The sequence below is a fragment of the Acanthochromis polyacanthus genome, chromosome 8, assembly GCF_021347895.1.
Source record: "Acanthochromis polyacanthus isolate Apoly-LR-REF ecotype Palm Island chromosome 8, KAUST_Apoly_ChrSc, whole genome shotgun sequence".
Taxonomy (NCBI): Eukaryota; Metazoa; Chordata; class Actinopteri; family Pomacentridae; genus Acanthochromis; species Acanthochromis polyacanthus.
The window spans coordinates 12,969,364-12,993,628 of NC_067120.1; the positions used below are offsets into that span (position 1 = coordinate 12,969,364).

The 24,265-nt window shown below is 42.9% G+C and overlaps 1 protein-coding gene across 3 annotated transcripts in view; it reads right to left on the bottom strand.

Moving 5' to 3' along the window:
* The window catches only part of syt7a (synaptotagmin VIIa), a 100,031-nt gene that overhangs the window by 24,108 nt on the left and 51,658 nt on the right, over window positions 1-24,265 (bottom strand). The window contains exons 3-7 of one of the 3 annotated variants that reach the window (XM_051952790.1): window positions 15,440-15,519; window positions 13,945-14,079; window positions 10,454-10,621; window positions 7,778-8,194; window positions 3,220-3,351 (exon numbers count right to left, since the gene is read on the bottom strand). In XM_051952790.1, coding sequence (XP_051808750.1) covers window positions 3,220-3,351; window positions 7,778-8,194; window positions 10,454-10,621; window positions 13,945-14,079; window positions 15,440-15,519 — 932 coding nt within the window. Of the gene's footprint in view, window positions 1-3,219; window positions 3,352-7,777; window positions 14,080-15,439; window positions 15,520-24,265 lie in introns of those variants that run through there. The other 2 variants (XM_022197896.2, XM_022197898.2) reach the window with 2 other exon arrangements.

Here is a 24,265-nt window from a genome sequence, read left to right on the forward strand (position 1 = left end):
TAATATTCTTAAAGTGTTACAGTAAAAATACACTTGCTTCATAAAATGATAGTTGTCCATGATATATTATATTTAACATTATAATTTTAGTTTCTTCATGATGCACAAGCAGCATTTTGCTCTTGTATTTGGCCGAGGTAGAGCTAATTTAAACTTACTGTATTTCACATACAATAAGGTAGTCGCGATGATAAGAGTCACAAAATTAATCTCAAGGCTTCTGGGATAATTAATGGAACACAGAAGAAAATCACAAAGTTACGAGCAAATTTGCTTAAAATTCTTGCACTTCTCTCTAATCTTTGCTTTTTTAATCAAGTATTTGACTCACTTTATCTCCTTAGACCTCAAATATTCAATTAAACCGTGAGAAATTTAGAAGGGAAGTCCTCATGACTCATAGACATCTGAGACGTGAGAAGAGGCCCCAAACAGACGTAGGCTTTTTGTACTCTGTTCTGTCTAAAGCAATAGTTTATCCTTTAATAATGTATAGATTTTTTTAAGCACATCTATGTACAAAGAAGCTTGAGTACTATATTTACATACAGTCCTTGAATAAATATACTAGTTACTCTCAACCACTGGCTGTTTCACAAATGTGGGGCAACACACATCGTTTGCGCAGACAGCAGCTCTTTGCTATTCATCTGGAGCAGAGAGAATTCACTTTGATGTTCCCACTGATGGTGTTAACATTTGAGAGCCGCATAAACTATTCACACAAACTTCAGACGCTTTATGTTTGGCTGCAATAGTTTGTCAGTGACATGTTGCTCACACGATCAGTTTAGTTTAATAAATTCATGAGGCGTAACATGAGTGATGCAGGTGGAGATGAGTGATGAGCACAAGCAAATGTCTGAATGCGCAGGCTGTGATGATACGGCTGTACACGAGGCAAAGGAGGGCGAGAGGCGAATGATAGCACGGCTTTGTCTCCGGCTCGAGAGCCCCGTTTAGACTGAGCAATATGCCAGCAGCGTGATTGATTAAATCATGGTTAGACATCTGTGAAGTCAGCACTAACACCACGGGGAATGATATACTCCCAGCAAGCTTATACCTTGCATTTATAATGGACTGTCGACTTAAAATGTTTATTTGAGGCTCCAAATATAGCAGGCAATTAAGGTGTGGCTAACTCATTTATTAAACATTTGAAATTGCAATTTTACATCAAACAAGCAAAACAATGAGTGGCTCAAGTGGAATTAGTTTACACCTCAGGGGAGTTACAGACAGGAGCTCACTAAAGGGTCAAGGCACTCACGGCTTTCATTAGAGTCAAATCTTTTTTTCTCCTTACTAGATCTCTGTTGTTCAAAGGATATAAGCTGCCAGTCATTCTGTTTTGAGTGAAAGAAATTAAATGAACCTCAGGTTAATCCAGAAAATACCATAATGTACTCCGTCACTGTTAATCGAGGTGGATCCTGCTGGCCACATGCGGGACGGAGCAACCTGTGGTCCCTGCTCGCTGTTTAGTCTATTAGTGGATTTCACAACCCATTTAAGGAGGTTTCCAGGTGAAACACAAAAACCTGGAAAGGCCAGATGTGAATGTACACAGCAAATTGCACAGAAAATTTCCTCCTCTGTGGCTCAATGGGTTTCACACCAATTTGGAGCAATGGAGATGGTTTCGATGTTCTTAAAAGAGACATTGTTTCTCAAAGATTGCCTTTCGGTTCGTGCTTCCGCACAGTGCTGTGTTGACTTTACGAAATGGTCACAGAATGCTGCAGGGCGGGAGATAAAAATAAGAAGGCAAACTAGATGTCGACACAGTGTCAAAGTTTTTATGATAAATAAAGGTGCTTATTAGTCCAGGGAGGACAATTTGAGCTTCATGTGCAGCTTCATAGTGCAGCTGTGCAGTTGAGATAAGAAAACTGTTACCATCTGTATCGCAATAGAGCCCTAGTTTTAAATCATGTGTCAAATTGATGAAACACTTGTGAATGAGGAATAATTGGTGTGACGAGTACATCAGAATTTGTTCGCCCTCCTCTGCCATTTTGTTTTAAGGTGTGTGTCATATTATGTATCTCCAAATTGTCTCCCATTTGTCACAGAATCAAAGTGAGGTTAAAACTGTCTAATTGGACTGCGGGGGAAATTGAGTGTGTCGCATCTGCCGAGAGCTCGACCAAACGCAGGGTTTCACTCTGACTCTGTGGCAGTGCAAATAATCAAAACACCATCCATGGCCGAAAATGGTTTGAGGCTTGTGTCTCACTTGACAAACCCACTGTGGCCATTTGTTAGCCTCAGACTGTTTCACGAAAATTAATTCCTGAACAGAATGCAAACCCAAATATCGCAGGAGATGCAGGCGAAGCCGCCATTTCCTTATAGATGAGTGGAAATATTTTGTCTTCTAGTGTGTAAGTTGGCTGGCAAGAAAAAGGGTTTATTTTTAGCAGCATGTTTATGTAAGTGACTAACATGTTGAGGAATAATGAGGAAGCTCTCTGGGCCCTCGGTGGAGCTACAGAGATGAGACTCTCAGAGCAGCAGAGGGTGATTGAAGGAAGCTAATGAGCAGGAGGGGAAAAAAAGAACACAGGAGCAGAAAGGACTGGGATAATAAAAGCATGAAAATACAAAGGAAATACGACAATTACCAATGGGAGGTCTCTGAAAGGCAGGAGTGAAAAGATAAACAAATAGAGATGAAAATGGTGGATGAGAATGTCATTGCGATAGGGGAGATAATTATCACGGTCAGGAAAAGAAAGACCACGAGCATGAGAAAACACTGTTTTATTTGATTGGCTGACATTTTAGCACTAAAAGCAGAAAAAAGGACTGGAGTACCAGTGAGCGGCTCACTACTGTGATTTATGAGCTCATTACTGCTTTTCAGCTAACACCCAAATTGTTTTATCTCTTTAGTCGTCTCAGCATTAGAGGCTTTCTTTTTTCTACATTTGGTTTCATTTCAGTCATTTTTATTTCTGTAACCGAGCGTCGAGTTCTGATGTTATTTCAGAAGCAGGTTTGTGGCACAAAACACTTAAGTGCAGTGACTCACCGAAAACACTGCCAAACAAAACTACTCTACCTAAATTCTGAAAACCATCTCTAATTTTTCCTTAATATCATCCCTCCACTTGCATCCCATCCTCTCTCACGCACACACACACAGACACACACACAGACACACACACACGCACACACACACAATAAACTCTCCCACACATTATCTGGTACCTCTTCTCAGGAGGGGGCTCCTGATTGGCTGGTGGTGCTGCCTGCGCTGTTTCCTGCAGGTCAGGGATATTGGCAAAGTCATCTTGCTCTGCCACACCAATGGTCAAAGCCAGGACCACCAGCTTCCCTTCGCTGGCTCCCCCATAAAAAAAAAAAAAAAATACAATAGATAGAAACAGAGATAGAGAAGGAGAGGCGAGAAAAGAGAACAGATGCGAAGGATAGGGAAATCGAGCATAAAAGAGGTGTGGCGCAGGGAGAGAGAGGAAAAGGAAAGGTCATTATAGGTGACAGTGAAGACAGTGAGCAGTGAGAGGCGGCGGAACAATAAGAGACCATATGAGAGTAAACAGGAGAAGCGGTAACAGAGAAAACGGTCATAAAAGGGAAATATCTGCAGCATCACATAACACCCCAGCAGTGAGCACTTTGTCCAGGGAAGGATATTAAGAAGACATCTCAAACCGAAAGGCCAAACTTATAACGATCTAATGAATCTAATGAAGTGGTGCCGACAACAGGTACAAGCTGTATTCACATCGTACGGGCAAGAAATAATCCCAGGAACTGTTGGTGATTAGTTAATGATTGTTAATAGGCGTGATATTCAGCAGCTTGCACATCGGCTTCCAGACGTGTTTCAGCCATCTATGTGCTCACACAGCGACAACACACGCAGTCATTTATGTAGTTACTTAACCTGCGTTGTGCTTTCCCTCCAGACTCACCTTTCCCATTGAACATGCTAGGCGTCTTCCTCCAGAGTTAAGATTTAATTAAGCCTCATTAGGAAGATCTGGACTAATTGTTTCTATTTGAGCGATACAGTATCTTGAGGTGCGTGGTGTGTGTCACCGTTTTCTGGGTCACTGCTCTCTCACTCTCCGTGTTGCACTCTTCTCATTTCATCTCCTCTATTCTGCCACAGTTGCTCTCCAAATCCACCCTTTTTCCCCCCCTTCATCCTTATTCCCTACACTTAATTCGCTGCCTCCTCACCGCTGCCTCCTTCCCTCCTTCCTGTCATGCACACCCACGGTTCTATAGCTTAAGCCCCTGACTGTATTACAGTATCCCTGCTAATATGAAATATGGTGCTGCCAAGCTGTGGAGAGATAACACCCTAAACTTCACAATTTCATCTTTTTTCACACACCGATGAAAGCTTTTCTTGCAACACCATAAAGCCCGTTTAATAATCTGCCTGTTATACGTCTGTATTGGTGGTTCCCAAACTTTTATGTCTTCTAACCCAGTTTCAGATTAACAAAAGTCACTGACACCGCTTGTCACGAATGTGCTCTTTTTATAAGTCGTGTTATCCATATTCTATTTTGACTACATACTACTTACTTATGGTTAACCATGTCATTCAGTCATTCCTGCAGTACTGTAATCCTTTTCAAATTCAATACTCACAGTACAGATACTAATCAATTACAGCTGCATTTAGTTTGAAGAAGTACGGCCTACTAAAAGTGCCACCTCGTTTTTTTTTTTAGACATGCAATTGAGCCTTCCTCCTGCCATATCATTTTTCTGTGAAGTGCTCTTTGGGCAGGTTTTCATCATTTCTGCTGTCAGCTTTGAGCATAAAAGAAAAATCCTTTGGTGTCGTCCTTATTAGAGTATGGATTTGTGCTGGCATGTGGGCACATGTAAGGTTTAACATCATGTCTTTAACTGACAATAAGATGACACTGCATCTCAGGTGATGATGCCGAATAACGCAAAGGTAATGATACTAATTACTTTCTATAGGGAGCAAATGAGCAATCTTTGAACAATGACCCTGACACTGACATAGCTGTTGACTAAAGCCATCAATTACTTTGATTGGTTTCAACCTGTTACCCTTTTTTCATCTTCTTTTTAATTTTAAGTCCCTCCAGTCATTGACTAAAGCCCTAAAAAAGTCATCTTTGGCTTTCAGAATTACATATTTATATGTTTTTCTTCCATGAGCATAATCCATTCCTGCCATAAAATGCAAAGATTACCACCACTTGCTTTCAATGGGTCCTTAAATTTGTTCATATGATACCTTGGAAGTCTGAACCCATGTTTTGGAGATGGTCATCACTACATTTCAGTTTCAAGGCATGAATCTTGTTTATTTTGCTCATGATGTGTCTTGCAACATATGAAATAACACCATATGGACATGTTAACAACCTTAATTGTCACCAGAAGGAGTCTTAATAAATCATTTTTGAGCATTTCTACACGCTCTGCTGTTTATTTTTCACACACTCAACTGCAACATGTGGTGTTCTAGTGTTACAGCTCGCTCAATATGTGAAGTGTGCTATCTGTCTTTTCAGATTAATTGACATGTTTTATGATCTTCCAACATATCAACTGCAGAAGTGCCCTCTGGCATGTCTGTGGTTGAAAGTCAGTGGTCTATACATTATGGTATGGTGCTTATATTGATAGCGTAAGTTTAATGGTTATTGGATCCAGCCTCTCTCGTCACTTCTTAAGCATGGACATTTACGCCCAACAATACTGTAAAAGCACTTTACTCAATGCACTGGACATTAAAGACGCAGAGGAAAGAGGGGGAAGAGGCAATAATGACGTGGGGTTAAAATATTGATCTTAAGCCAAAAAGCACAAAGACCAATTTCCCAAGAGGTCCATTTAGTCAAACGGCTCCGAAGGCTACATATCTGTGTCAATGACATCAACACATTCATTGAGCAGTGATTCATGCACATAGGGAATGTGGCCAAGATTGAAATAAACCGGCTTGAACAATGGGTCATGTCTATTACTGGGCCAGTCTGTCATCAATCATGTGAGGTGTTGCCGTTAAGGAAAAGGAAATACAACAATAATGACCTCAATTTCGCATTTACAATGATGAGTGCTGCAGCTGACTCTTCTGGGTGATATTCTCAGTGACCTTGGTGCTTGCATGTGCTACGTCGCTAATGCTCGGTTAGCCGGTGGCGTGAGTTCAGCTGCGTCGCATTCAAACGCCCAGTGAAGCTTAAATGTACATTAAAGAAAGAAGGAAAAAGAAGAACGGAGGGTGAGAAGCTACTGTAAAAGTGATTCAGTGCACATTAAACACATGTTGTACCTTGGCAGTGTCCTTGCTCATCCCTTCTCCCTAATCCACCCTCCCCTCTTCTTTAGAGCATGAAGTAACAATATGTTGTAGAAGTAATGGTGCTGGTGACATAAGATCAATGCTTTAGGGTTAACACAAATCAACACACAGCTGCTTAACCTTTGTTCTTATACTGATGCACAGTGGCATGGCGGCTGTGTGATGTACACATGTTCATGCACATGTCAGCCAGCCTGCAGCACAGCCAGCAGACAAGGATTTACTATCCGCAGAGAAAATACAGTGGCACCGAAAAGAGAGGTGCTATTTTTGTTGGGAACACTCGTGAAATATGGATCAGGCCTAGTGGTGTGTCTCTTAAACAGGATATTTAACAGTCATTCCAAAGGATGATTCCGAAATAACATCATTTAATTGCCTGGGAATATAAAATATATTGTGACTTTTCGTGACAACATCTCATGAATATTATAAACTAGCACCAGTAGCGCTATTCTGTCAAGACAATTGCAGCAGCCAGGCTGAATGCCATCCAAACAGATGTTGGTGTTTAGCAGAGCATGCAGCGTAAACATTTAACAATTCTATCACAGAATGGGATGGAAATAGCCCCCAATATGTCGCACCTCCTTGCTATTTTTCATGCATGTGACATTCAGTCTAAAAATAGAAATGATGGTTTTTAACAGATTGCTTTGTAATTCATTACGGCTCATCGGTGACATGTTGAAATGTTGGAAACTATCATTGCTCAGTTTCAGTTGGGATGTGAAAGAATCATAAAACATATCAAACAGCTTTACCTCTAAGAATAAACATAATACACAACTGTTAATATCATGTGAGTGGTATGATGTCTTGATAAAGAAAGACAGTTATCTGTCTCCTACACAACCACAGGGCTTAGAGCTGAAAGACAACTGCTTATTTACATTCATAACTCTACCCTTATTAACAGTTTTAATAGATTTTCTCATATAAGCCAGTTTCTCGCCTCCTGATCTGCATTAAGCTTCATCATCCTACATTAGCATGCTCAGCTGTAACGTGCACTAAATTGCCTTTGTAACTGTATACTGAATATCTCCTTTGCAACAGTAGAAAGCAATACCTAAACTCATTCAGATGTGAACACACTTGTACACGGATGTGCACAAACACACAGGGAATATTTTGACAGACAGAAGTAATATCCTTCCCTGGATATCAGATGCAAACTGAAAGGAACCACCTGAAGGAAGAGGCACAAAACCATATTTCACACAGATAAAGGCAAAAGCAGATTAGACTTAAACATAGATATCTATTTTATGACATTAAGCTTTAGACATTAAAGTAAAGACATGCCTTAAAGAAATGCTTAAAATAACTCTGCATAGCATAACACAGCACATACTGTCAGACACAAAGAGGCCTCAGCAGGTGACACTACAAAAGACTCCATAAAGTTATGAATGAAGGGTTGGAGAGACTCACAGGAAGGATTTGACGTCAAGGCCCCGATTCCGGATCTGGTCCATCATGTAATCCCAGCTGCCAGGATTGGCACGCGAGCGCCCTCCTGCTCCACCTCCCCTATAGCGAGAGGTACCTGCTCCTGCCGGGCTGCCCCGTGCACCCCGGGGACCGCCTCGAGTACCTGAACCCCCACCCTCACCACTGCTGCCACCTCCCTCTCCTCTCCCAGCACCCCCGCCTCCCCCAGGCTGTCCGGGTGCTGTGTGTAATTGTCCCAAGCTCTGGGATGTGGTGGGGGGATGGCAGAGACCAGGGCCTGACGGGTGGATGAGAGGCTGCTGTAGACTCTGCTGGCGCAGCAGCGTCCGAGGCCGGGCCGGCCCCGACGGAATGTGCTCCAATGTGGAGGCATAGGATAAGACTGGATCCCCAAAGCTGGGAGGGCAGAGGAGCAGGGAGGAAAGAGAGCGTGAAGAAGGCCACGGCCGGCAGAGAACAGGATGATGAGGAGGGTTAGAGGAGCCAGAGGTAGAAGAGGATGTAGGAGAAGAACCGTGGCAAGAGGATTTGAGTTGGTCAGAGGTGGTGAGGTCAGGAGAAGATATGAAGAGGAAAGGTAAAGAATCATCAGAGATGAGACAAGGTGGCACAGGGCAGTACGGAGGCACAGCAGAAGTCAGGTTGACGTCAGGTTGAGGATAGTTACAGGAAAGTTCATCCAAACAGAAAGTTGATGATTGTGGGATGGAGGAGGAGGAGGAGGAGGAGGAGGAGGAAGGAGAAGGAACGGTGGTATTTGAGGACAGAGTGGAGGAAGAGGCAGAGGGAGGAGTGTTGGGAGGTGGAGACAGGAGGAGGAGGAGAGAGAAAGAGAGCAATGTGAGGCAGCAGCAGTAACAGCAGTAGCAGAAATAGCAGTAGAAGGTGCAGCCTGAGTGATGATCGCTGTGTGCTGTGTGCTGCTCATGGGGCGGCGTCGGGCAGCAGTGTGTCGACTGGGAACCGGTCTTGTGCGACAGATGCGTGTGCGCCTTGCGTGTCTGCGCGGTTTGAGAGTGCTGTTTGCATGAGGGTGTGTTTCGCAGTGGCAGTGGTCGGATGTGCACTGTCCGCAGGGGCGTGGAGCGGCTCTGGGCCATGTGACCGCGTCGAGGTGTGTGGGTCGCAGCTTTGCAGCTTCCGGGCCTCGCTGCTGAGGGTTTTTTGCTCTGATGAGAGATCCCCATTTCCTCCACTCGTCAGTCAACTTTTTCCATCTCTGATAGTCTCTCCTCCTTTCTCTCTAAGTCTTTTTCGTCTTTTAAATACGTGCTGCATCTCTAGAGACATCCCAACAGCCAACCAAGTTCTACAGTATGACTCCCTCCCTCTGTCAGCCGCTCATTTTCCACTCCTCCCCTTCATAAATGCTGTTTAATTGGCTCATTGCATCTCTTAAAATGCCACAGCTACGTAAAGGTGTGTTGCACGTCATCGCTTGCTTACTTGCATACATCACTCCTGTCTCTTGTAGACTCTACAGTACCTATCAAGATCGTTTTTTTTACATTTTCTTATTCTAACTAAATATATCCTCCTCTCCTCTCTGATCGCTGTGTAACCCAGACTACCAGAATTAGGTCAGTGAGAGCTATTCACATCAGTTAGGTGCAGTTTACTCCACTTTGCATTACTTCAGCTAACACAATTTTGCATAAGGCTTTCAGTGTGATATCCAACATATTTAACAGTCACAAATAAAAGAATGAAAAGGGCAATGGGAGGTTTCTTTCCACAACCTTGGGTAAAACAGAAAAAAAGGAGAATAAACGGAGTGGCTTTACACAGAGACAGAAAGATGGAGAGAGTGATGGGAGCGATAAGAGCAGAGGGTGACGATGGAGGAGAGACAGAAAATGGGGTGCGAGACACAAACACAAGAGACACAGACACTTATAGCAGCCTGAAAATAGAATCCAATTATAGACAGGGGCAAAAAGAAAGATGAGAAGAGGAGAGAAGGAGGGAATGAGGAGTGAGGTAGTGATGAGCGTAAATGTGTTGTGGAGGAAGAAGTCACAGCCATGAAGTGCCAAAAGAAAGTGCCAAAATCACAAGAAGCAATAAATTGACTGCCTCATTTACAACACACTGACTAAAGACGCTCAGTGATGTCACACGTCACGGCTGTGGGACACACGCAGTCAGTAACCAATATGTCGTTCGCTATTCAGCCGAAATCTAAATTAAAAAGGTGGGATGACAGCATGTGACGCATTATTTCTGGTAGTGTGAAAACGAGACTATTTCTGTGCTGGTTTTTTTTTTTAAGCTACACTTGCAGGCGGTGCGGTTCCTGCAGTAAATAAATCATATTCTCCTGCAGAGTCATACAGGAAGCTGTACTGTGCAGCTGGGCCGCCTGTGTCAGCTGAAGGTTCGAATCAGTGTGATGCGGCTCGAGCGACTATTGTTGGCTTCTCCTGACGCGAGTTTGCATTTCCCCAGCGCTCACACCTCGATCTGTGCCCACGCGTTCACCTTGTCACCCAAGCTGCACTCTCCTCCCCGCTGAACTCGACCTGGCTCTCCCTGTTCCCCCCTCAGAACGGATTCACTCATCTCAACATAGCTGCTGCTCGGGTAAAAGCATGTAACGTGTGCATAGATGTGAGGTGTTGATTCTGCTGCACAAAGACCCGGTTCTGAACTCACTTGCTGGGTCTCAATCCTCCAGACTGCATGTGGCCCTGGACGGTCTGCCACCTCCCGGCCTTCACTCCCTCTGTCACCATGCTCTTCACGCTGTCACTGCGATAAGGGCCCCCCCCAGCATCCCCATGCCCAGTTGCTGCCCCCTTCTGACCCCCTGACACTGCCCCACTAAAGAGGGGGGGCAGGGTGCGGAGATCCCACAGCAGACAAGAGGGTATAGAAGGAGGATAATGACAGGCAGAAGAGAAAAAGACCAAAGAGTGTGAGAAAGACACACACGAACACACAAACACACACACAGGAAAATAGATTGAGCAATCACATGGCTAAGGAGGTGAGACAGATCAGCAGAGTGTGGGAAGGGGCAGGTCAGGTTTTCCAGGCCAAGTGAGAGGCAGGCAGATGAAAAAAAGAAAAAAAAAAGGTCTGGAGTCCAGTGTGGAGAAAGAGAGGGATGGGGGAGAGTAGAGCAGGGAGGAGGAGGAGGAAGAGGAGGTGAGGCATTTATAGGCAGCCTGTGAAGGGTGGAAAACCGGCAACAAGTCACTCCTTTGGGCCTGAAGGACTAATACTACCATCGCTAGCGGCAACAGTGTGGTCATTTAGTTCTCATTTTCTCTTTCATTTAGGCATTTGGGGGTCGAGCTGTGCTACTATACAAGGTAATTCATTGCAGCAGCTTAGAGCAACGGGAGGACGGCTTGTACTTGAATCCCTCATAAGCAAATAATTGACTTATTTGGGAAGCCATCCAAAATTATATTCAATTTTTTACAATTAAGGTGCATATGTTCCTGCAAAACACTGATTATACTCTATTATTGCATCTTAATATGTAATATTTCACTTGTTAAACATCGGCTTGTCTTTTGATCACCACTTAGAGTCACTAACAGTGATTTGGAAGCAGTGAAACACTTGCATCACACAGTACAAAGTATTATGAGGGCTTTTTTCTCACACTGGCCTCCAAAACAGGCACAAGGTACAGAAACTAATCAGCGTTCATGTTTAGAGCAGTTGTCAAGTCAGATTTCGCCTCAAAACAGGTTTGGGTTTAAAATGTCATGTCTAGTCTGAAAGCGACGATGATCAAAAATAAAGAACATTAGTGCCCTCTGGTGACATGACTACATTTCATTAATATGCATGTTCTCCTGCTCCTGGAGACACAAAATATGAGGCACCGCAGACGTCCACGTCTGGTGTGCAGACGTGGGATTGGGGGTGCTAAACTTGCATCGTGCGCCCTTTGAAGGTCACCTTTCACATTTAACTCTGACCAATTGACCTGACAGTGCATGCGGATAAGTCATCAATCACAGCAACAGCATGGATGACACTGCTGGAGCAACGGTCAACACAGGAGACACGAGGCTCATTCATTGAGCCGAGCACAAGGTGAATGTCCTTACTCTTTATTAAAAGTAGGAACACATAAATGGATGGGATTATGAATCATCAAGGGCATTCACAGGACCGAAGAGCCTTCAGAAATCAATTCTGTTTCTGACTAGGCTCACTGAAAGTGAAAGTGATTTCAAAAGACATACAGCCACATAAGATTTGATGTTTTTTCATCGATGCTATCAGAGAGATAAAATATAGAGAGTAATATACAGTGAATATAAACTCGACTGCATAAATTTGAAAAATGGGCTTTGTATGATTTTCACAACTGTTGACTGCTGCCAACACAAAATGGATAACAAATATAGTATTTTAACCTTAAATCTAATAAATCCTTAAACATGAGATGGATAGCTAAGGTACTAACCTGTTTGATAAATGAGGCCCACTGTCATTACTGAGATTGAAAGCTGCTGATCTCAAGAGAATCTCAAACAGGAAATGATTCCCCAGCTACCTGTTGGCTTTGGCAGCGTTTTATTGGTTGGAGTCAGGAGGTTGTCCTGTGGCTTCCTTATTTTAGGTTTTACACACTAATGATAAAACAGATCATTTTACCATTACTGCTGTAAATAGTTTGTCTATTTTTTGAAGGCAAGAACTGCTGGAAAAGATCTTTACAAACAGTAAATGTCAACCTTGAGGGCTTTTTGAAAAATGAACCCCTCACCTGGGTCTAAAGCTTGCATTCCAAGATCAGCAGCCAACATCTTAAAGCAGAGTTTTCAGACAGTAATCCATATATCCACTGAGTTCATATGCACACTGCTGCCTCCTTTCTCCAGGCAATTTACCGCACCGTCTTCAACGGCTTGGTCCAGTAAAGATGGCCAGTTATTAAGCAGTTTATCAGACATGTGCCTGGTAGCAGGATGTCTAGGCTTAGAGCCCTCCAGTGCCTGGAGGGAGATAGGTTTGACCTCGCTAATGCTTTATTGTATTCAAGTGCCTAGTGGGTGAAGAAAATGCTTACATTGCAACAGGAAAAAACACTGTTACCTTGTCTCCAAAAATTTTAAACAACAGATGCAGTTCAGGTGATTCAATGTTAGGGCAAAACACATTAGATATTACACTGATGGGGATCGGAGAGAAGCCACAGATGGATGTGAACTGCAAGTGAACACACTGGCACCACATTGCTACCCGGTGTAACGGTCAACCCTCCACAACAACAGCAGCAGCGACAACGACAACCAGCAAATTTCAGTTTACACAAGCCAAAGACAGGGAGATACACAGATTACAAAGAAGGTGGGTTAGAGTACAGCACGTCTCTTTTGGAGAGGAAAACTACGAGGGTTGTCCGTCTCCATGGTGACACTCCATGGGAGAGAGGTGAGAGGTTAGAGTTCAGGAGTTAGTGAGGAGCGGCAGGGCTGTAGGGAGTAAGGGGGCAGCTGAACATGCGCCTCTGTGCTCATTTAAAGGTGACAAGATGTGAGCAGAAGCAGCAGAAATTAGCCTGGGGGGATTACAGGGCTGTGCTGCTTTGTCGCGGCAGTAATAGTCAAATGACTGTCACGGGATGCCGTAATGTGCATGTATGGCATTTCCTACACTAACATTTCCCAAGCAGATTATGAGTAATCATTAGTAACCATTTGTGCCCTCGAGTGTGCTAACACTGGATGGGATGTTATTGTTGTTGTTGCTACTATTGATGATGGAAATTACATAATACAACAAAAAAGGTCTATAAATGGGCAGTTTATGCATGATGCAATACTCTGACTTTTATGGAATGTGCTTTTAAAAAAGGCCTCAGGCTAAATATCCCCAGTTACTCATGAGGAAATTTTGTCCTGAGGAACAGAAACATAATCAAGATTACAAAACTATGTGGATTTAATAAGCTGTGAGGCATTATAATGTCTACATTCAGTGGTTCAATTTGACGAGTGGTGGCGAATACACAGCTACAAAAATTGGAGGGTGTGAGGAGGGGAGAGGGGAAGCAGAGAAAAGGAGGAAAGGAAAAGAGGGATCAAAAAGGAAAAGGGAGAGAGCGGCACTGCCCCTGCCTCGTTACAGCCCTGCTCAGGGGGGAAGTCGCTTACCAGCCTTGGACCAAGACTCACTTGAGCGTGAGGCGAGGATCTCCATATGGGGCATAGGGAGAAATGTTTAGTACGAACTCCTTGGGCGGATAGGAGCTCCACCTCTGCTGCACTGTGCTGCTGTCATTGTTATTCCAAAAGTCTCTGTCTAGATCACTGTGGCCAAAGAGAGAGACAGGTCAGAGCAACACAACTATGGACAGCCTCGGCACCAACCAACCATTCGCAACAGCAGCTCCTCCTTTTGGAGATGATGTCATCCTCGCTTTGAGGAACAGGGTTGTTCTTACAGCTGCATCAAATGGGAGGTTGAAGTAAAACAGGCTCAGATTAATGTCTATTTGTCTACCTGAAGTCTACCCATTTAAAAATAAAAGAAAAAGGGGCAGCCTGGTGGGAAAAAAAGGCATTCACAACAGCGTTTCTTAAAGCAATATACTGTAGCAAAGACAGGGAGATAGAAAAGAAGATAGATAGCAAGAAAAGAATCATAATCTGATGAATACATACATTCTGTTCATTGAGCACAGCACCACTAATGACAGACATTTGAGTAAACATCAAGAAGTCTGGGCCCCCATCCTCGCCGTGAGCAGTGAGAAAAGCGTGAACGCACGAGACACAAGGCAGAGAGATAAATCGCAGACAGTCAAAGTAGAGGAGGAAAAGGTGAGCAGAATCACTGATGTCATACAAGTCACACAGCAGCGGTCATAGCTGTAGCACAGGGACAGAGCAGGAGAGAAAGGCAACGCACAAAGAGAAGGCGTTTGAAGCCGAAATGACCAACAGAGCACAGCAATGCTGCTGGAGGCAGTGAGAAAGAAAATGCAGAAATTAAGAGATTGAAGAACCCACGTCTGAGTACATTCACATACAGTAGCCCATTTTTAAGTGTCCACACAGAAAATAAAAACACGCACACTGAGAAAAAGCTGAGGCAAAACCAGGCTATAGAAGAAAAATAGTGAGGAGCAGGTTAATCGAGGTATTTTGTGGAATAAAGTGGTATGCTTAGCATAATAAATCTGACATTTTCTGGTACTGACCTATGGCCTTGTTTTATAGAGAACAGAAAATGCCTTAATCTTAGTTTGAGCCCTGAAAGAAATGTTAGAACAAAGTCCTCCCCAACATGCACGCTCCAAGCATTTCAAAACGAGTGCTCAGGCCTCCGTCTTTTTACTCAAACCTGCACCATCTTAAGCGATGCAGAGGCGTGGCACTTAAAGGAGACCTATCTTACAAGCCATAAGATAAGTGCAGGAGCAGTCTCGTCCAGGCAAAAGCTTCACAGGTAAGATAATGCAGATTTAATCTATACTGATTAAATCACTAACCTTTCATTTATTGTCTCCCCGAACATACTCTTGTAGAGATTGTGCTCTTCAAGATAAAACAACAGGGCTCATTTTCTGCCTTGTTTGCGTGGTGTACATTGAGGAACTCAAAGCCGAACCAAATGGAGTTCATTATCACCAGATTATTCTACCCCAACCAGTTACCAGGCACTTACTTGATGGCTTTCTTCTCCCCTCGCCCACGTGCCGAGTCTGGAGTGTCTGCTGTTTCCACTCCTGGCTTATTCCTCTTCCCCTTCAGCCAGGCGGAGGGAGGGGATGACAGAGAAAGCACAGAAACAAAAGGTTAGCTTAAATTTGTCCTCTGAAGCTCTGTTTTTGCCATACTAATTTCAAGTGTAAATGCCTCTCCCATTATCTCAGGAACACTGTGCCATCAGTCCTTTACCTCATGGTCTCCTGATTACACTAATCAAAGTCAAATCAAATCTCCAGTGAAGAGCCATTTCTGACTATGATTATCACTCGCACCACCCTGAAATTTACATGGCAATTGCCTCTTTAAGGTAATCCGCAGGGTACTGGAGAGAAACCTCTAGAAAGTCCTGCAAGAGCCTGATTTCAAATAGCTAGTGCATGACCTGCAGTAACCATGGAAATAATGGCAATTTGAAGGCTTCGAAAAGTAGGGTTTGCTGTGCGCATTCTTCTGGAAAACCTCATTACAGTTAAAGGTGTTTCACATGTGTCTCACTGCAGGTAATCTCTATTGACACTTTGCTACAAGTGGAACAGGGAGGGGATCAGTCTAAAGCCGCCCTGTCCCCCAAATACCACGCATGCAACGCTGAAAGTGATGCTCTGATACACAAGGAGGATAGGCGAGGATTCTCCGTCCCAGAAAACCAGTGGGAGGAAAAACACTCTGAGCTGCTAGCGTAGCTCAGACAATTTCCTGGGGTAGGGTTAGGGTTGGGGTTAGCCGGCTGAGGGCTGAGCATGGATCTCCAGACTGGAAGTTTCAGGTTCAATTATTGTTTTGCACAGACTTGGCAACACCCCTAGTTCCACTTTGCTCTTGTCAGAAGCCATAAAAAGCTTTACCCTGGTAAAGATCTGCTGCACCACACCAACCCCAGTGCCAACATGTCTGGCCTCAGGCTTTGGGTGTTTAAATTTTGGCCTCAGTTTGGGTTCTGGCCTGCTTGTCTCTAAACATGATTTTTTAAAGACTTTTCTCTCTGTGTCTTTTGTTCTTCTTGAGTGTTCCTGTCATTATGTGGTATGTGTTTCAAGTACAAAACATGGGTTGGGATACAGGAAATGTAATATGGTGTGAACGTAGGGTTTAGTTTTAGTTTAAATTCTGGACTGAAGGCAGGCTGATCTAAGCATCATTAATGGAAGATACGAAATAAAAACCTGCTCCTAAAAACTGCAAATGATTTGGAATAGACCTTAAATAAAATAATTTTCTTGAACATTATGATTTATTTGCTTGAGCAATTGTTGCAATTATCTTCAGGTTGTTATCACCACAACAATTTTAGAAAAAGGCAAAGCTAATCATAGACAATTATGAAACCTTAAAATTTTGGCTAAACAACAATCTGTAGCATGATCTGTTAGCCACTGATTCATTTTTATTTATGAGAAAGCTGTTCTTGTCTTTTGTTGTGTGGCTGCTTTGGGTTCAGTTTGAATCTTGAAAACTTTTTGACAATGTCAGTCAAGTTCATTTGTTTTGTGTCTTCAAAGCACTAGTCAGAGTGAGGTTCTGGTCTTAGTTTTAGGACTGCCAAAAATTCTAGACGGTCAGCAGATGACAACTGCACCTTTAGTGGCGGCAAAACTCTATGTGGCATAGATCAAATCTATCACTACGTTTGCAACCGAAAGGCATTGAAAATATGTATGTTTTTAATATCAATGGAGGGGGGGGGGATTTTATTGAAAGAGGAAGGTTTTCTAAAGCTTTGGAGCTGACACTGCAAAGACAAACCTCCCTTAACAACTGGCCGTGATTGTGGAACAGCTAAAAGCAGTTGTTCTAGGCATCAAAGTGGCCTAAAGGCAGCGGAAGGGCAGAGAGTCTCTTCTCCCCAACAACACTTCTCAGTTTCTCCGGGGGGATCCCAAAGTGTTCCCAGGCCAGATGAGACATGTTTCCCCTCCAGTGAGTTCTGGGTCAACCCCAGGGTCTCCTTTCAGTTTGACCTGCACAGAAAACCACCAAAGGAATAAACCACCCAGGAGGCATCCTAATCCGATGCCCAAACCACCTCAGCTGGAACTCTACTAGTTCCCTCCGGATGTCCGAGTTCTTCACTGAGCCCAGACACCCTACAGAGTAAACTCCTTCCACCCCATGGAGGGAAGTCATTATAGCCGCTTATAGCAAGTTCAAGTTCGAGTTTACTTTATTGTCTCCCGTGGGAGAAATTTGTCTTAAAAACAAGGCAAGAAATCAAGCTGCACTGCAACACAACAAAACAGAACACATACTATTAAGAATATATAATAAATACATTACATATAATAAATAAGTTAGAATAAGTTAAAATAATATAAGAACAAAACTAAAATACACACATTCCACCACATACATAAGTGTCGCACATCCCAAATTACCTCCCTTTGGTAGCTGCACCTAGTCGCTCATTGATGAGCTTGACTGAGACGGGGATAAAAGAGTTTTTAAAACGGTTGAGTCTGCACAGCGGGACTCTCTACCTTCCTGCCTGAATTCAACAGCTCGTACTCTGTGAACAGGACATGGGATGGATCAGCAAGAATACTGTTTGCTTGTCTGATGGTGGCCTGTATAATTAAGTCTTGTGGCATTAGTGGAACGGGGTACCAATGATTTTACTCGCCGTCTTCACCAGGTTATGAATCTGTGTTTTCACCTTGACTGTGAGAGCCCCAAACCAGCAGGTGCTCCCGTAACTAAGTATGGATTCAGTGGTTGCACAGTAGAAGATCAACATGATTTCTCTGCAGATACCAAAAAGCCTGAGTCGTCTGAGGAAATGGAGGCGATGATGGATTCTGGCACAAACACTTGCCACCTGTGTGTGCCAGCTGAGGTCGCTATCAATGTGCACACCAAGGTACTTAAAAGAGGTGACCCGTTTAATGCAGTTACCGTGTATGGACACCGGACTATGGCCACCGACTGATTGAGGGTCGATCAGCATCTCAGCAGCTTTTTCTGTGTTTATCTGCAGTTTGTTGTTGTTACACCAATCAACAAATTTATCCACAGCAGTTTTATGACTGTATTTTATATGCGCAATTTCATTCTTTTTGTCTCCAGCCAGAGCTCCTCTAGATGAGGTGTGGAATTCACCAGATCTTCACCTTCAGCTCAGCTCCCTCATCACTACAGCAGTCCGGTACAACGCCTACATTACTGTTGACGCTGCACCAGTCCATCTGTCCATCTTACTCTCCATTTTAACATCACTCATGAAGACTATTCTGAGATACTTGAACTCCTTTGCTTGAGGCAGCAACTGACCCCTAACCTAGAAAGAGCAATTCACCAGTTTCCAGTTGAGAACCATGGCCTCTGACCTGGGAGATGCTGACTCTTATCGAAACCAATGTACACTTCAATAACACATAAAAAAAACAACTTAAAACTACCTTTGTGTTTGGTAGTCTATGCAGGCTGTTATACCCAATTTAGGCTAATTGTCTTTGTTATATGTCAATAATTCTTGTGCTGGGATCACTGGCTAGTTCTATTATTAGAATCATGTTAATATAAGCAGGTGCAGACTGCTTTGAGTCAGCTGTTGTCATTTTAGTACAAAATAACCATGCTAAAATAATTTATTATACTACAAATGCTATTTTTATTTATGACTCATTCAGGCTAATAAAGCTGGCAGAGAGAGTGCACTTAGTGCAGCGTGGCTGATTTAGTTCATCTACCGAACGTGCAGATACTCATCCCTGCCGACCAACTGATTGGTTGAAGAGTAGGTGCAATCTCAGTGAAGCAAGATTTGCTTTGGTTGACTGCAGACCCAATAATAATCCAGTCTTCAAGAGATTAATGTGGTGGGAACAGACCTTTTGTGAGTGAGAGCGAGGATGAACTTCAATCTGACAATGTTGTTCAGCTGAAGACAGCAGTCAGTCATTCACCCCAGAGCTGATATGTTTGTCAAATTTTAATGCTAAATCAAAAATGACACCAAGATTCCTGGCATGACGGTTAGATGTCAGTGATTTTAAGTGGTTCGTTATAAGTTATTATGATGTTAGGGAGAAAAAAAATCATTTCTGTCTTAATGTCATTTAGCTGCTTTTTGTCATCAAAAATTTCACCTTCTGGAAGCAATTAAGAGTGGGAGTAATACAAATGCGGGCAGGTATATTTGCTTGATATCAGCATATTGCCAGTATTTACAATAATGATTACCTGTCTGTGTAAACACAAACCCAGGAAACAAGCACTAAATAGGTAGAAAAATGCAGTCAGCCTCCGTTTTGTGCAAGTGTCTGACTGACACCGGACTGACTCACACTCACATGATCAATACGATGCTCATAAACAGCAGGAGCATATGGAAATGCAAATTGCGCTATACTGTCTATACAGCGAGGTTCAGAGCCCCGCAGCCATCGACTATAATCCGCACCTTGCATATTGTGGCTTTGGACACTGTTGGGCTTGTTACAAAGCCTGAGTTAACAATAGCACTGCTGAGAAAAAATGATAAAGCCCACAATAGCACTGCTGATGATATCCATTACACACAAGGAAACAAAGCCGCTCATCTATTGTATAATCAGCACTAACCTGCACTGGAAAGGTCAACAAATGAATAAACACAGATCGGACAGGATGACTAGTTAAACAGCTACATACGGGGGGTGTGTTTGTAATTTACACATTGACTTCTAGATAAACAGCCTCTTTATGAACTGACACAAACATGTCAGCATTCTCTGAGTCTACATTAGAGATCCCGTATGATCTGTTTTGCACAATAGCTCTGATAAGTGGCTCATGTGCTGGGAAGATACATTAAAGCAGCTCTCATAATTTTGTACACTATTTCAGATACTTACAGTCGTACTAACAAAACAATGGACTCTTCTCCAGGCAGATAATTGCACATAAGCACAACACAACAAATACTGTAGTCGTGCATGACAATTTCTAGGGAGGCGAAGCTGTCTATAGTTCTGTGAAGCGAGGACAAGCTATCAAAGGAAACTCATGTATCATTCAATGCTATCGTAAAATTTTCAGGAAGGAGGGAGACAGAGGATGAGTGAGAGTCCAGTACAGAGAGAGAGAGAGAGAGGGGTGAGAGCTGAAAATAGAAATCAAATCTAAAGAAAAAATAAAAATAAAAGAGGCTACCAGAAGGAGAGAAAAAACAAAGGCAGTGCAGAACAGCATGTGAGACAAAGGGATGGGAGGGAGGGGACAGGTGCAAATGGTGAAGTGAGTGAAACAATGAGTGACAGATAGTCCCGAGTGGATTGGATGTGAAAACAAGGAAGGACTCGAATGCTCTCCAGTGAGCACACATCTTCCTTTCCCTGCGCACACACAATGAGATGCACGGCTTCAAAAAACATCTCCTCCACTCAATTTCTTCAGCTCATTCACAAACACTCAGCTTCTATCTTCAAGGGAGGTCTAGCAGCTGCAAAAATCCACAGTGATGAATATAACAAAGCTCAGCAGCTGTACAGACACGAGACGAGAGACGACGAAGAAAACCGACTCAGAAGCTGAAATGACGGTTAAAGAAAACCACACACTGTACATCCACCCTGGCTTTTTGTTTTACCAGGGAGAGTTTGCAACGATCACAGTCTGGCTCTGAGCCATTACTTCCTAATAGTTCCAACTCAGATGATGAACCAATTATGAGATATACCCACATAGCAGCAAACTTCCACTTAGAGACAGACAAACACAGACTTTTTAAACAATCAAACAGCAGTAGAGCATGTTAAAAAATCACATCTCTTAGTGTAGATGAGGAGGGATGTTGTTGTAACGGATGTGGCGGAACTAAACAGCTACTCAAGGCCCTCAGAAACTTTGGAATTGAGCTCATTTTTATCCAGTTATTCTGAAATTTTACATTATTATCATTACAATTAATGAGGCACAGTGGGCTGAAAAAATAATTTGACATGCCTGGTCTCACTCCCAACTCATCACATAGTGCTGTTCTGTCAGGACTACTTCATTGTTCTTCAACATGTGGGTTAGTTCAGTAGACCTGTTGTATAAAAGTTCCTAAATGTTGTAATGCTATGAGTGCGCAGCCAAACCTAACGTTGGCACTGTCGCTTCTTTTAATGAGAAGTTTGCCTTGTAATGTGTGGTTATTGTTGTAAAAAGATGGTCTTTTCCTAATCTTCACCAGTTTTGGTGCCTAAATTTCACCAGTCAGTGAGCGACAGTGAGACCTCAAATAAAGTGAAACAAAGTGAAAAACATAAAGCACTTCTTAAACTTCAGTCTTCTGGGTGAAAGCTCTGTGGCTTAAAGTCTCCCTCACTTTTCTAACCCCCTTATGAGGCTTTTTTAAACTGAAAAAACTCCTTTCTGTGTCAATTATTGATGCAGGTCGCACTGACTCTAAAGGATAGCTTGTGTTAAAATGGCAGTATGTGATGTCCTGGGAATGGGGTGGTTTGACAGACTATTTCTTGTTCCTAAACAATATTAGACCCTTTCAGCCATCCTAATCACTATTAGTAAAGTGTTTTCTGATGCACATACATTTTTAGCAACAATAGAAAGGTTTAATAACTTAGACAGAGTTAATATTTAAAGGTGGACAGTTGTATTTCACTGTTCCTCTCACTTCCACTGCTGTTTTTTCCCATCTCCCCCCTACCTGCCCCACTGGAATAGTGCTGTGTGGATCGATCCGAGCTACTTTGTTTGTTTCCCATTTACAAGACCACGGCTGTGTACAAGCGCATATTTTCTTCAGTGCATACACAGGACAGAGAGTTAGTAGACCATGAGGAGATATTCAGTGAATTTGACGAAGAACTGAATCAGATCAGAATTACTGACTCAACCTTTAGCATGGCTCCTGTATGAAAGTCAATCAGTTTGAGAAAGATGACAAGATCTAATCTGACTTTTTTATACAGTTTTTATACTGGGGCTTCCATTTGGTATGTATTTACTCTGTAATGTGCTTCTAAGCTTCATTGTGCCACTTTTATATAGCAGCAGATTGGCCAGCACTTGTTGGAAACGACTTTACTGAATAAAACATGATTTCAGTGAAGGTGACTTTTATCAGGGAATACGGTAATCCTTCCTCAGAAGATTGTCTTTCTAAGAAGAAGAAAAGCATCAGCCCTCTTTGTCATCAGCACTGACAAAGCCCTCTGACTGCCATAGTGATTATGACGTCGACAATGGGATGGGGGAAGTCAGGTGCTATCATTCTATAACAGATCATTGGACTCTAACACTAGAAGCTGCAGTTTGTTTCCGATTTTCAATCAAGAGACAACTTTATTTTAAGCAAAAACATGATTGCTCCCTTAATATGGAAATATGTTTATTATTGTATTATTACTGTATTGATGAAACTCCCCTATCCTTAGCAAAGTAGATGGATTAAGTCCTTAGGAAGCAGCATTAGGCATTTAAGCCCAAATCATGGAACTTCCGTACTTTTCGCAATTGATTTTTACTCTGTCAAAAAATGCGACGGAGTTACGTGACAATCAGCGTGCGTTTGTCTGTCTGTCTGTCCACGTGCAACGTTACTCAAAAATGGACCAACGGACTTGGATGAAATTTTCAACGAAGGTCAGAAACGACACAAGGACCACCTCATTAGATTTTGGCCGTGACGCGGCTTAGTCTGGATCCACGAATTTGCTAAGGATTTTCCATTGCGAGATACAGCGGCTGGCACGGTGTCACCGTAACTATGACAACACATGATTGTGATCCTACTACAAATCGACCGCTGCCGACTTATCGGAAATGATACAAGGAGTAATTAATTAAATTGTGGGGGTGTTTCCAAGTCCCATCAATTAACGACAGCCGCTACATGTTTAGGTCACACGGTTTGGTATCCGTACATAACATACACATGCATAACACATGGCAGGATTCAGCGCACAGTCAGGGAATGAACAATCTTGACAGAATATTGCGCTCTCTGAGTGCTTTTCTTTTTTTAGTTAAGTTTTGAAATTATTCATCCATCTGTTCATTTTGTTGTGCTAATCCGGGGTCAGGTTGTGGTAGCAGCAAGCTAAGCAGGGCAGTCCAGACGACCTTCCCTAATAGCATTATCCAGTTCCCCCAAGGTGTTCCCAGGCCAGATGAGATATGTAACCCCTCTAGCAGGTTCTGGGTCCACCACTCACAGTTGAACACATCAAGAAAACCTCAAACCACCTCAGCTGGATCATTTCGATATGAAGGGCGGGATTTCTAAGTCTCTAAGGCTGAACTGAGCCAACTTAAGGGGGAATCTTATTTCAGCTGCTCATATCCACAATGATTTAATTCTTTCGGTCACTACCCAGAGCTTATGACTGACAGATAAGGGTAGGAACTTAGACAAACTAAAAAAGTGAGAGCATCACTGTCCAGCTCAGTTCCCTCTTCACCACAACGGCTCAGTACAACACTCTCATTACTGCTGATGCTGCACCAATCCGTTCATCTCACTCTCCCTTTTCCCATCATTCATGAACAAGATCCTGAGAAAGTTGAAGTATTTTGCAATCCACCAGTTTTCATTGTGCATTCACCATATTATATCCATTTTTCTTCAGAACAAATGAGGTAAGAATGAACCATTGTCCCATCTTAATTGTGCACTCTTATCTAAAACTGATTTAATGTATTTTGTAATTTAATTTTCAGGATTTGTTTCTCCTCTGTGTACAGTACTGAGCAGTCAGAGGGCTGTGCAGCTTTGTCTTACGCAGATGGCATAATGAAGACCTAAACAACTGTGAAAATAAATTGTGTGGTGCAGAGAAAGCTTCCCGCAGTAGTTCCA